The 14,229-nt window shown below is 37.6% G+C and overlaps 1 protein-coding gene across 4 annotated transcripts in view; it reads left to right on the forward strand.

Moving 5' to 3' along the window:
• LOC115411271 (polypyrimidine tract-binding protein 2-like) overlaps window positions 1-12,772 on the forward strand; it is a 35,470-nt gene extending 22,698 nt beyond the window's left edge. For all 4 annotated transcript variants that reach the window (XM_030123334.1, XM_030123335.1, XM_030123336.1 and 1 more), the window contains 5 exons: window positions 108-141; window positions 4,409-4,501; window positions 7,541-7,757; window positions 8,891-8,968; window positions 11,202-12,772. In XM_030123334.1, the coding sequence (XP_029979194.1) occupies window positions 108-141; window positions 4,409-4,501; window positions 7,541-7,757; window positions 8,891-8,968; window positions 11,202-11,331 (552 nt within the window). In that variant the 3' untranslated portion in view covers window positions 11,332-12,772. The remainder of the gene's footprint in view (window positions 1-107; window positions 142-4,408; window positions 4,502-7,540; window positions 7,758-8,890; window positions 8,969-11,201) is intronic.
• Window positions 12,773-14,229: the final 1,457 nt, after the last annotated feature.

Genomic DNA, 14,229 nt, shown 5'->3' on the forward strand with positions numbered 1-14,229 from the left:
CTACCTCCGTTCTGGATCGATCTGTCCATCTCTACCTCCGCTCCGCTCCGACTCTTCTACCTCTCTACCTGTCTCACGCTGCTTGTTGCTCTTCTCTCCCTCTAAAGATGGTTACGCCCCAAAGTCTGTTTACCCTCTTCGGTATGTTATAGTTGGCTCTCTCTCTCTCCTCTCTCTCTCTCTCTCTTCTTCAACCTCCTCCTTTTGTTCTGTTTTCATTCTATCTTTGAGACATTTGTTGTTATTATTATTATTATTATTATTTCTATTACTACTATTATTCAAAGCTTATGTATATTTGTTTTTGCATTGTAGCTTTTTAATACGTTTTAATCCATTATGGCTCCATGTATTGATTTTGAGTTAATAATTATTACTTTGCCCTTGTTACTACCTGATCCATACCAGAAACCTGATTTGTTCTGATGTGTGAAAAATCGTGTTCCTGCCACCAGCATTTATAAGTTATAGAAGTTGGATACTTTCTGGAATTTAACCTCCCAAGACTCACTGTCCACATTTGTGGACAAGAGTTTCACAACTTTATACAAAAGAAAAAAGAAAAGAAAACTGTCCACCACAAAGGACATTCCATAAAATTTTAAAAACTGCATCTGAAAAAACTGTTGCATCATGATGTTTCCACTATAGACAGTTATTCAATTAAAAAAAACAAAAAAAAAGCTGGTACTTTGCTGACATTTCCTGGGGCACAGGAGGTTAAACAAAATTAACATAAATGTTGTATTTTACTAGTGATAAAATTTGAATAATTTTGAATGAGGGCATACAGTTTTTCTGAACAGCCAATGCACCTACTTCTAAGTAGTCAGCTAAAAGGAGCTAATGTTAGCTAGTGCGCTAAATGGAACAGACTTCATGTAGTGAACTAACTGCTGCTTCTCTTCCATTTGAATTGAGCGGGGTGATGGTCAAAAAAAAAATTATGACAAAGATTTTGTTCATTAGTAATGGACTCTACACACAGCCTTTCTACTCCATGAACTTCAGGTGTGTCCTTTATTTCCTGTCTTTCATTATTGGACACACTGATTAATCCAGGTGTGTCTGCTACTTCTTGTTGTGACTACTGATTAATTAGGCACACCCGGATTAATCAGTGTATCCAATAATGAAAGACAGGAAATAAAGGACACACCTGAAGTTCAGGAAGTAGTGGGGCTGTGCATAGATTCCATTATCACAATAAATGGAAAAATCACTCTTCTTTTTATCAAGATTAAAGCTGATTTTAGGTCGTGACAGAAAGCAAAAGAAACCGAAGGGTTGTTTGTTGTTTTGAGTTATTTGGACTACAACGTTAACACGACATTCAACACTCAAAAAGATAAAAAACATACCTATATTCCCTAATTTTACTGTACAGTATTCAGCACTCTACAGCACTTGGTGTGACTTTTTTTTTTTTTTTTTTAGCTGAAATGAGAACTTGATAAACCTTAAAAGCAAGAACTAAAATATATATCTCTAATATATATATATATATTATTTTTTTTATTGCAAATTAAATGTTATATTAGTCTTTTAATTCACAAAGTAGATGTTGCTTATCTTTTTTTTTTTTTTTACTAAAGCATGTAGGACAAGCCAAAAAAACAGGTATTTAGTATTTAACTATTTCAGATCTTCTGCTTCATCACTTGTGAAGCCAAAAGTAACATTAATTTATATTCAATAATATTTCAAAACTGGTGACATGAAGTATCATTTTTGTGCATGTGTAGAACAAGTCAAGTCTGGCTCCGGTAGTATCAGCCCTGGCAACACAGTAATAGAGTACTGCAGGAATGACTCAGTAGTTGGCATCGCCCATTTCCCTCGACCACAAGCCAATGGAAAATCAAAAATTAAATATTGAATACTTGTGTGTGCGTTTGTGTGTGCACATGTATAGACCATGTAAGACTGCAGCATTCACTGAATTGGATCAGAAACAAACAGGAATAATACGTAGTAGAAGTAAACAGTGACTAAATACCACTGTATATCAGGAGGTTCAGAGACATGTTAGAGAGGTTTTAGCCCAGTGTGAAGTGGAAAAGTTTGAAACGTGATCCATAGTTAAATCTCAGCACAACCACCTCTGAAATCCATCAGTTCTTCAGTCCATGACACGGGTGGTACATTATTGCATGAACTTTCACCTAACTGGGAAAGTTTCAAACTAAACTCCTAGTAGTCCCTGTGTTACACATTTAGACGGAAACCTGCCCACCTACATGTTTTATAGTTCAGTGTTGCATATTTCACATGTTCCTAATTTGGGATGTAAGTATTACCAGTATAGCGATAAACGGCAGTAAAATCGCAGACGGTTGGTGTTACCGTTTAAATTCTAAATCTCATGGTAACCATGTTTGATTACCGCACTTTTAGGGGAAAAAACCCGATGTAAAGCTATGCTTTTATGTCAAATATTTGAGTATAGTTTTATTACAATTTTAATTTTCTATACCTAATATTTGGAACCAACATTCACGTTTGAAGTCTTTGAAAAGGTTCGTTAAGCATCTGTGTGTTATTTATACAATAAAGTTTATAAATTTTTCAAATCGGATTTTAAATTTTTTTGTGTTTTTGTACGTTTATGTTTTTAAAGTAGGTTAAAGTAAAAAAAAAAAAAAATAGATGATATAGATGAAGTTGTGCTGAAAAAACAGATCCCAAACAATGGGTATAGTAAACATTTGTTTATATAGTATATAAAGGCAAAATCAAAAGGACTGAAAAACAGACCAAATAGACTCAGACCACTAAGGGTTAATATTGGAATGTTTCTGCAGCAGAAGGGACATTGTGACTATTATTTTATTTGTTGTTGTTGTTGTTGTTGGGTTTTTTTTTTCAAAATACAACTTGGTTAAATTATTTCAGTGTGTATTAGTACTTTTTTGCACATTTTGAGCACAATTTCAACAATAACGTGATAATAATGATAGCTTATAATTTTGGTCACAGTAACCATGAAATGAAATTTTCATATCGTTACATCCCTATTCCTAATATCATTCAGGCCTTCAAAAGCTTTTACCTAAAGGAAAACTGTAATATTTGGCTCCAAAAGAACTACACCAAAATCATGCGACCTAAGCATCACCACCGATAATCTTTGAACTCAACTTTAATGAATTTTCATACTGCTTCAACTAAAACATTTGCTCTAATGCTAGTGAAAAGTGCAACATAGCAAGGTTCTGAAGGAGTCCATAGATTGTAAAGACTAGAGCTGTGTATCGGCAAGAATCTGGTGATACGATACAAATAACAATATTAGGATCACGATACGATATATCGTGATACTGTTAAAAAGGCAATTTTTGTTTGTTTTTTAAATGATTATTTCCTCGAAGAATTGAATTACACCAGAAATCTGCACAAATACTAAACACATTTTTATTTGACCCAACAGGATCTAATGTTGTATCACAAAATGTTCCTGTGTTCAAACTGAATTTCTGTTTTACAGACATTGCAGTTTCAGATCCTGTTCAAATGTTCATACTCTATTAGTTCAGAACTAACGTCAGAACAGTATTTTAGTTCAATCACAACAAAGGAACTAACATTATTTAATGAAAGAGTGTTAAATAAGAATAAATAAAATATAAACAAAAAAAACAAAAACGAACCTCCGCCGTATCTGCATTTGAATAAATACCTGAAAATATCGATACAATACTTTTTAATATTGATACAGTGTTGTGAAATGAAATATCGCGATATATTGCAGAACTGATATTTTCTAACACCCCCATAAGCATCATCACCACTAATCTTTGAACTCGTAACTTTAATGAATTTTCATACAGCTTCAACTAAAACATTTGCTCTAATGCTAGTGAAAAGTGCAACACAAGGTCCTGAAGGAGTCCATAGATTATTTTAAAGACTTCTCAAACCTTCACCACTGTTTTTTTTTTTTTTTTTTTTTTTTTAACTGTAGAATGAGAAACCAAAACCAGACTTCCAATAACAAACCAAAAACTCTTTCAGAAAGTCCACTGACTTTTAGACGAGGGAAGCAAAAGCACAAACATTTGAACTCCATGGCAGATGTAGACTCATTTCTGCTGCACTCTATATATGCAAATGCACGGTTTAGTTGTTCTTTTTTTGCATGCTGTTTTTGATTTGATGGTCCATCTGACACAGCTCGTAAAGCTACCTGTTCAGAGGGTGTCTCTTCTCTCTTTACCTGTTCTTTCTACACACCTGTCACTCTAAAAGTCAGCTGTCAAATTTTCTTGTGTGTACTCTGCTGTTCTCTCTGTTTTCATGTCTTTGATTGATCCTCGTCTCCAGTGCTTAACCGTTTTGTTTTTTCTAACCGTCTGCTTTGTCTCCTCCTCACCTCTCCTCCTCCTCCTGCCTGTGGCTCTAAACGCAGGAGTGTACGGCGATGTCCAGAGGGTGAAAATTCTGTACAATAAGAAGGACAGCGCACTCATTCAGATGTCAGACGCCAACCAGGCCCAGTTAGGTGAGTCAAAACCACAACCTCCATTACAGATCCTATTGTTGGTATTTGTTATTTTATTTTATTTATTTATTTCGAACATGCAAAGAAACAAAATAAAATAATTAATAATAAATGTTATTGCATCTTGTTTTTATTTATTTGATTTTATTTCTTTTATTCTTTTACTTATCCATGCTGCTATACCGATGAATGGTGGAACACTGAGCACTTTTTGTCCTGTCTTTTTGTCCTGTCTGTAAGTGTGATCAAGTGCCTGTCTTGCATGTTCAATGTATGTGTTGTTGTAATGCCAAGGCAATCACCTAGACTGCAAAACAAATCTACCTACTGGTATAAATAAAGTAACCTTGACCTTGAAAACAAAATAAAACATTTAAATGGACAGAATCTATCTCCAGGTACATACAGGTCTGAATTTTGCATGGAGGAAAAGGTGTAGGAAGAAGTCTAAACTTGTTTAATCCACCCCCTCAGTGCTTTGACACCTTTATCACTAACTTAATACAAAAATCAAACAATACTATTTTCCTAATTTTAGCATCAAACCACAACAAATACATAATGCAGAAACTGAATTGTACACAACAGTATGTTCATGTCAGTGCAGTCATACAAACAGACTCAACAATTCAATAGTTTTATTCAGTAATTACAGCAGATTTATCAGTACAACATCATCCATAAACGAACAGAACTCATTGTCATTAAATACTGGACCTCACAAGAATCAATTCTTTATATCTTTTTTAAACTGAATTATGTTTGATATTTGTTTTATCTTCACATACAGTTTTCCCCCACAGATGGTGATGCAGAAACTTTTTAACGTAGTGCGCACTTTATGAATGTTTAAATTTAATTTTCCCCATAAATCATAGCCTCCCTCTCTTTCACTAAACATTTCTTGAATATTACCCAACAGTAAGTTATTCTTTGCTTTATACATTATTTGAATAGTTTTGAATTCCACAAGGTCAATGAGTTTTAAAGTAGATGAACATCCTGAGCTCAGTAAATATATGAATGGCATCGGGTGGCGCAGTGGTTAACACCGTCACTTCTTCTTAAGGGGTTTCAAAGTCTGGGCAGGTTTCCACTGGGTTCTCCAGTTTCCCCTACAGTCAAAAACATGGATGCTCGGTTAATTCTCCCATGTTTGACTATTTGTTGCTTTATGTACCTTTACTGATCTGCATGTCTGTCTGTGTCTAGACTAAGGGGAAAGGACTTTGGCTTCTAAACTAATCCAGTGTCTTAAAGTGTAATACCACTACCCACCACTAGATGCTGTGTCAAAACCCCCAGCTGCTCTAAGACTTAGAACACCTACACCGAACAAAAATATAAACGCAACACTTTTGTTTTTGCTCCATTTTTCATGAGCTGAACTCAAAGGTCTAGGACTTTCTATGTTCACAAATGGCCTATTTCTTTCAAATATTGCTCACAAAATGGGAAGTGTTGTGTTTATATGTTTTTTCAGTGTAGCTAAAAATAATTTATTTTCAGAAGTCATTCTGTTTCCATTCATTTTATTTTGACGCTTGGTGTTGTGTTCCATTTTTTTTCCCCCTTTATTAAATATCCAGTCCAATAGAAGTCTATGGCATCTGCCATTTGATGTCAGGCTTTTACTGACAGTTGACAGTGGGACAGTCACACTGTATGAGCGTCTGGTTATTGTATAAAACAGGGGTGCCCAACTCCGGTCCTCGAGGGCTACTATCCTGCATGTTTTAGATGTATCCCTCTTCCAACCCACCTGATTCAAATGATAGGCCTATCATCAGGCTCTGCAGAAGCCTGATAATGACCGACAGGTGTGCTGGGAGAGGGATACATCTAAAACATGCAGGATAGTAGCCCTCGAGGACCAGGGTTGGGCACCCCTGGTATAAAACATGTTTTTCGCCGACAGACAGATCCACTGTAATATTGGCTTTGTTTTTTAAATGCTCAATGACTCAGTAAGCTAACATTTAGCACTAGTTGACCCTTGACCCCAGATGGCTCTGACCCCTTGTGCTTCTGCAGCTTATCAAGAAAATGACTGGTAAAGTATTTGAGAAACTACACCTCTGTCAAACTCAAAAATGATAAAAATGACTTCACTGTCAAGTCCCACTTCAGTTGAATGCACTCATGGTTTGACATTGGACAGTTCTTTAGGGCCAGTTTCAGTGACAATTTCAACCACAGTCAATGCAACAGTCATGGTCATTTTTGAAACGCAGACCAGAGCTGAAGATCTCCAAAGCCAAAAGGAGATGACGACAAGTTGAGGTTTTTGCTTCATGACATTGTTCATTGGTTACATCCACAGGATCTGTTGTCTTCAACAGGTAACAAAGAATATAAAAGAACTGTGATTAAAGACGAGCTGGGAAAGCAAGTGGCAAAGAGTTTAAAAAGAGTTTATTTTTTTCACAGTCTTTTCACACAGGAGTAGGGCTGTTAGCTGCAATATATTACGATATTTCATTTCACGATGCTCAAACTGAAATTCTGTTTTACAGACATTACAGTTTAAGATCCTGTTCAAATGTTCATATTCTATTAGTTCAGAACTAACATCAGAACAGTATTTTAGTTCAATCCCAACAAAGGAACTAACATCTGCCTCTCAGACAGTGAGAAGTGCTTTTTAGGATGATTCAAATAACCATTATTGAATAAAAGAGTGTTAAATAATAATAAATAAGATATTTACAATAAAGAAAAACAAAATTGAACCTCTGCCATATCTGCATTTGAATAAATACCTAAAAATATTGATACAGTACTTTTTAATATTGATACAGTATCGTGAAATGAAATATTTCGATATATTGCGGAACCGATATTTTCTTACAGCCCTATCTGTGATTTCAGTTTTTGTGTTCAAATCAAAAATCAGGACAAATATGGGGTAAAATGGGTTTGTGTGGTATAAGGTAGTCTGAAGTCTAAAACACACTTTGCAGTTCATGTCTGACTGGCTTCAGTTTCAGTCGAGTATAAGACAGACCTCCTAACCGTCCTTTTCCTTTGTTCAATAAGCAATGAGCCACCTGAACGGCCAGAAGATGTATGGGAAGATCATCCGAGTGACGCTGTCCAAGCACCAGACGGTGGCGCTGCCTCGCGACGGACTGGACGACCAGGGGCTCACCAAGGACTACGCCAACTCACCGCTGCACCGCTTCAAGAAACCTGGATCCAAGAACTTCCAGAACATTTTCCCACCGTCAGCCACGCTCCATCTGTCCAACATCCCGTGAGTGGTGACCGTTTTCCCCTGAAGTTTTCCCCAAAAAAATTTCATACAGTTGTTTTTAATTCTTTTACACTTTTTTCTATTTCATCAACTTGAGCTGTAAATAAAAATACCAAACACTCAATAATTGTCACATTTTTTAACCCTTTAAATGCCGTGTTTGTAATGGAAACAAACCATTTTTTTGGATGGAAAAAACAAAAAAAACATAATTTTTTCAATTTACCACATGAAAAGTGGATCACATATTATTTGATTTTTTCATCCTATCATATGTCAGTGATTAACTCCAACACTGGTTAATTTGCATTATTATTTTTGACGCTAGGTCAAATGTTCAAAAATGCTAGCATCTGTCACCAAGTGTGCGTAAAATGCACACCTATAAATCAAACTATTAAATATTATATATTGATTCATTTTTCTGCTCTAATTTGATTTTATTTTTGTAAATCTAGGTCAGCCCTAATCATACAGATCAAATCGAAGAAATAGTGCGTTTTAGGCACGCTTGGCAGACAGATGCTAGTCTGGTCATTTTCTTTTGTTTAAAATTTGCACATTTGAGTTGGTGGACAGAATTTTAAAGATCATGCAAAAATGAACAACTTTTGAATTCTAACCTTATTTAAATGGTGAAAAATAATATGAATTTTTTTAACACAAAGTGCTAAGTGTGCGTAAAAGGCACACCCGGATACCGGAGGGCTAAAAACGAAGTCTACAAAGTGCTTTGATGGACAAAGCAGAGGGGCACAACAGCAGGATACAAGATGCAAGTAAAGACACTAAAACAGAAGCAACACAGTAAGAGAGACATGGACAGCAAACGCAAAAACATGACACTTCGAATAAATGAAGTGAATCGGAGTAAAGAGGGCAGGGAGAACGTAACATGATGCTGTCAAATCAATGTAAAAATGATGGAATGAGATAAAACAACATGATGCATGAGAATATAAATTAATAACCAAACAGGATAAAATTAAAATTTTAAAAAATTAAAATGAAAAAGGGACAGACATGACATAAAGGCCAGTCTGTAAAAACACAGCTCACACACACACGTCCGCTCCAGAAATGACTGGGTGTCAGACATGACAGCTCTAATTCACCCCATTTTTCTTCAACAGACAAGACGTGACGGAGGACGACCTGCGGCTGCTCTTCTCCAACGCTGGAGGCACCGTCAAAGCCTTCAAGTTTTTCCAGTACGTACATCTGCCTCACAGTCCAACAAGGTTCACCTGTGTGGAACGTAGATTCAGACATGGTTTATTTAAAGGAGAGGTTTCATATGTGTGTGTGTGTGTGTGTTAAATAAGGCCTTCCTAAAGACACAAAGGTCCGCCCATCACTGTATTAGGCAGCGAGTAGTGCACACGTGATTCGTATTCATTTATTTAGTTACAGCACAGGTGTCAAACATGCGGCCTGGGAGCCAAATCCAGCCCCCAAAAGGGTCCAGTCCGGCCCTGGGATGAATTTGTGAAATGCAAAAATGACACTAAGATATTAACAATCCTTTTAGTTCAGGTTCCACATTCAGACCAATTCAATCTCATAATAACCTATAAATACTCACAACTCCAATTTTTTCTCTTTGTAAATGTAAATGTTTTCATGTACTTACACTAAAAGTATAATTTCGCAAAAAATCTGAATAACTTGAATAAATATGAACAACTTGAAGTATCTCAAGAGAAATGCAATTTTAATAATATTCTGCCTGTTATTAAATATTTTGTGTTTGTAGATCCACTGTGATCTGTAAGTTGTAATGTACATGTGTAAATGATAAACTGAGGCAGAATATTGTTAAAATTACACTTATTTTTTTCAGTTCGTTCATGTTATTCACATCGTTTGAAAGGATAGTTTGTAGATGTAAACATTTTCATAATGTAAATTTTTTTTTTTCGGTGTAAAACAGAGAGAAAAGTTTGGAGTTGACACTATTTCTATATTATTCTGTTATTTTACTGGTTCGGCCCACTGCAGATCCAATTTAGCTGAATGTGGAACTGAACTAAAATGAGTTTGACAGCCCTGAGTGTGTATTGGCATTAGTTGCAAAAAAAACAAGATGCATGCACCAGATTTAGCAGAGAAGCTAATTTCCATCTGTTGTCCTGAACAAACGACCACCATCATAAAACACATAGATTACCAAGTACTAGTACACTGGAAGGAAACCGTTAAACATGACAGATATAGGAACGTTTGGTCAGACTGAACAGTTACAGACAAATGACTAAAAAGGGGCTTACATTCTAAAAGTACAATAACATTTCCAAGAATAAGATATAAAACAACTTTAGTCTCCATGTTTCCAGGTAGAGTGGGGACCAGAAGACGACTGGAAACCACAAGTGAACACAAGTGACGGAGCAAAAAGTGTCGTATGGAGACAGCACAGAAAACTGAGAGAGCGAAATAAATCGATTTTGTATCAATCTGACATCGAGAAAGACGAAAACGAAGGGAATTTTATCCATAATTTTTATCCGTTTTAGTTAGTTTTGTAAACACACAATACAGTTTCAGTTAGTTATGTTTTTTTTCTTTTAATTATAGTTTTTATTCATGTCAGTTAACGAAAATGTTTTTACAATTCTAGTTTTCGTCAGTTCGTTAGTTTTCGTTAACGATAATTACCTTGTTGAAGGTTCCTTAAATGCTTCATGTTTGGGTTCCCTCTGGACACCAAGGTTCGAATAGTTTTGGATTTTTCATTCTAGTTTAGTTTTATTTAGTTTTGACTTTTTTTTTCTCTAATTCAGTTCGTTTTAATTAGTTTTTTTAGAGCAGGTTTGCTAGTTTTTATTAGTTGTTTTTTTCTGAATGCTTAGTTTTAGTTTAGTTTAGTTTTAGTATTCGTTTCAGATTTTTCATGTATTTTTTCTTCCGTCCTAGTCACAGAAATACCCTGGACCCTTTATTTGGGGGTGGGGTTAGGGCGGCTCTGACTGAGCACAGACACAAACACATGGACAGTACCATGGATACATTCCCTATAGCAGGTTGGAGGGGGTAGTGTAGGTGGGGGTGTGATCCATACACAACTTCACTTACGTGAAAATGAAACTGAAACTTTCCATCCTTTCACCGTTGGCCTCCGGTTCTACCGCTGATCTGAGACCAAATCTTCACATTCTGTCGTATACCAACATCGCCAAAGACGAAAACGAAGGGAATTTCATCCATAATTTTTATCCGTTTCAGTTAGTTTTGTAAACACACAATACAGTTTCAGTTAGTTATGGTTTTTTTTCTTTTAATTATAGTTTTCATTTATTTCAGTTAACAAAAATGTTTTCCCAATTCTAGTTTTCGTCATTTCCTTAGTTTTCGTTAACGATTATAACTTTGTCGAAGGTTCCGTAAGTGCTTCATGTTTTGGGTTCCTCTCTGGACACTCACCGCTCTCCGATCCTCCCCCAGGGATCGGAAGATGGCGCTGATCCAGATGTCGACGGTGGAGGAGGCCATCCAGGCGCTGATCGACCTCCACAACTACAACATGGGCGGCAGTCAGCACCTCCGAGTGTCCTTCTCCAAGTCCACCATTTAAACAATGTAACCAACCCCCCACCCCTCCGTCCTGACGGCAGGACCACGTCTGGTACCGCCTCCTCCGGACTGGGACCACCCCCACAGATTGGATGTGGACACCGGTGTGGTGGTGGTGGGGGGGCACATGCTGACGGCTTGATTTGATTGAATTGATGTTGATCCTGTCATTCCTTGTTCCTTGAGACTCGAAGCTCGTTTATTTTAAAGCTGAGTACAGGGGCTGCAGACCCCCCCCCCCCCCCCCCCCCCATTATGTGTGGACGTCCAGACTGTCAACTTCACCGATCGTCCCCTGTATCATATTTGGATGTAGATCAATGTCCAATCCTTTCCTCCGTCGAAAACGTACAGTACTTATGTGCCTTATTGATAATATCAGCTGTTTCTACGGTCGGACATGTTTGTTCATACACTTCTCTGCTTTTGAGGCACATTGGGTTTTTTTTTTTTTTGGGTGGGGGGGGGTTAGTGAGAATGAATGCAAGCTGTTTTATCATCTTCAACACATGATAATACTTTGTGAAGCTGTGCCGCCAACCAGGCGAAGCTTTTTTTTTTCCCTCTTGTTTTTGTTCCAGAGTTTTAGATTTATAACATTTCCTATTAGTTTCGCAGCAGGAGAGAAAAATATTCCTGAGGCAAGAACATGTAAAAGAGTTTTTTTCCAGCAGCCGGCAACAGGCACGCTAACTTGAATTCCATTATTCCAAAAGTTTCCTTCAGTGTACGATTGTTCTCCCTCGGTTTCCAAACTCTGTAGATAAAACGTGGCTTTTGAGTATTTTCTTTATGTACTTTTTTTTTTTTAAAAGGCGTTCATGCTTTTTCTTTTGTTGTTTCTTTCCGTAGCGGTCGATCAGCTGTTAACTGTCAGTGACGGTGGTTTTTTCAGAGCATGTTTTAGTTCCAGTAAGGTTCAGAAAAGTGTTGCATGTGTGGAAGCTGTTCGGAGTCCACTGTGATCCTCATCGTCATGTGACCATTTTATCGGAGAGAGGGCTACTCATCGGACCAAAGTTTCTGTGCCTTTAGTGAGTGTTCTTGAATTAATTTCACCCCAAGGGGAAAAAAACACAAAACAAGCATTTGTAGGAGAAAATTCCCAAGATTATCAAGTGTTTAGTTGATTCCATCTTGTTTTTTTTTTTTTTTTTGTTTTTTTTTAATGTGCAGCAGCATCTCTTTGACCTGAGCTGTTTCAAGATACCATAGGAATGTATATTTTTTCCTTAAAGTCCAATTTTTATACATACAATATTGTAAGAATACGGTCTAGTCTGGAAGAGGCCCAATTAAAGGATGGCTCATTTTCTACCGAGGTGGGCTTCCACTTGGTTTCCTGTACCCCCCCCCCCCCCCCCCCCCGTGGTGCTGGTCTGGTGTGTATTCTGCATTACCTCTGTAGCATGCCTAATAAAACTGCTGTAGCTCTGCATTCACCTCTGTCCTGTCTCTGTCAGCTCCGTTTACTCCCAGGGTGGGAACCAAAAACAAACCCACGTAGGCGCACAGGTTCCAATACTTTTGGATTTTTCATTCTTGTTTAGTTTTATTTAGAGCTGCAACCGATTCATCGATTAGGTGCTTGAAGTGAATGGAGAAATTCAGGATTCGATTAATCGACGCGAATTGATTGAAGGTAAATATTCTATTGCAGTTTTCCTGAATTGAAGCTTCTTTGTGCGTCACAATAAATGTCTGTGTGAAACACAACAGTGGAACCAATGTTTAACAGCAGAGAAATGGAAGACACAAAGCTTTGATTCAGGAGAATTGAGGTTGAATGATTTTTTTTTTTTGGATCACTTTGAGTCGATTAATCGTTTCAGCTCTAGTTTTATTTAGTTTGGACTTTTTTTTTTCTCTAATTCAGTTCATTTTAATCAGTTTTTAGAGCAGGTCTGCTAGTTTTTTATTAGTTTTCATTTTTTTTCTAAATACGTAGTTGTAGTTTAAGGCGGCCTTACACTGTGTGAGTTTAGAGACGATTTCTCACTGGTGCGACTCTTTCTGGGATCGGGCCCGATGTGCCTCTAATGGTGTGTGGTGCTTGGTGCAGTGTACATGGGGTAAAGAGAAGCGATTAGCACCTCACCACCAGCAATCGTGTGTTCGCAAGGAAAACGGAGCTGTTTGAAATCCTGCTCGCTCCTCATGAGTGTATCGCATTGTTAAAGCAGTGCCATGAACCGATGGGCCTCAAATTCTCACACTGTGCATGCGCTAACACAGACGCGTACAGTAGCGTACAAGCTAACAGTAGCTGGCTATAGGTCTAGTGCAGTTTAGCTTTTGCATCTTCCCTCTGGTTCCCTTTGCTGTAGGACTGACAGCCCATACTGTCCACGTCTGGACAACCAGTTCCTGCACCAAACACATGGTGGTCTTCTTTTTTGATTCCTCACAGATAATGGCACATATTACCAAAGCAGCTCGTTGGTTTTTGTTTAGCACTACCATTTCGTGGCTCACACCAATACACAATCGTCTATGCACTTTTACGGATTCCTTGGTATTTTAACGTTGTATTTCCAGATACAACACTCAAACGTGTGGTGCTTCTTCTGGTGTGTGGTCCTACAGTGTGGTGTATCCTCTGGTGTGTGGTCCTACAGTGTGGTGCGTCCTCTGGTGTGTGGTCCTACAGTGTGGTGTATCCTCTGGTGTGTGGTCCTACAGTGTGGTGCGTCCTCTGGTGTATGGTCCTACAGTGTGGTGTATCCTCTGGTGTATGGTCCTACAGTGTGGTGTATCCTCTGGTGTATGGTCCTACAGTGTGGTGTATCCTCTGGTGTATGGTCCTACAGTGTGGTGTATCCTCTGGTGTATGGTCCTACAGTGTGGTGTGTCCTCTGGTGTATGGTCCTACAGTGTGGTGTATCCTCTGGTGTATGGT

Source organism: Sphaeramia orbicularis, chromosome 20, assembly GCF_902148855.1.
Source record: "Sphaeramia orbicularis chromosome 20, fSphaOr1.1, whole genome shotgun sequence".
NCBI classification, from domain to species: domain Eukaryota; kingdom Metazoa; phylum Chordata; class Actinopteri; order Kurtiformes; family Apogonidae; genus Sphaeramia; species Sphaeramia orbicularis.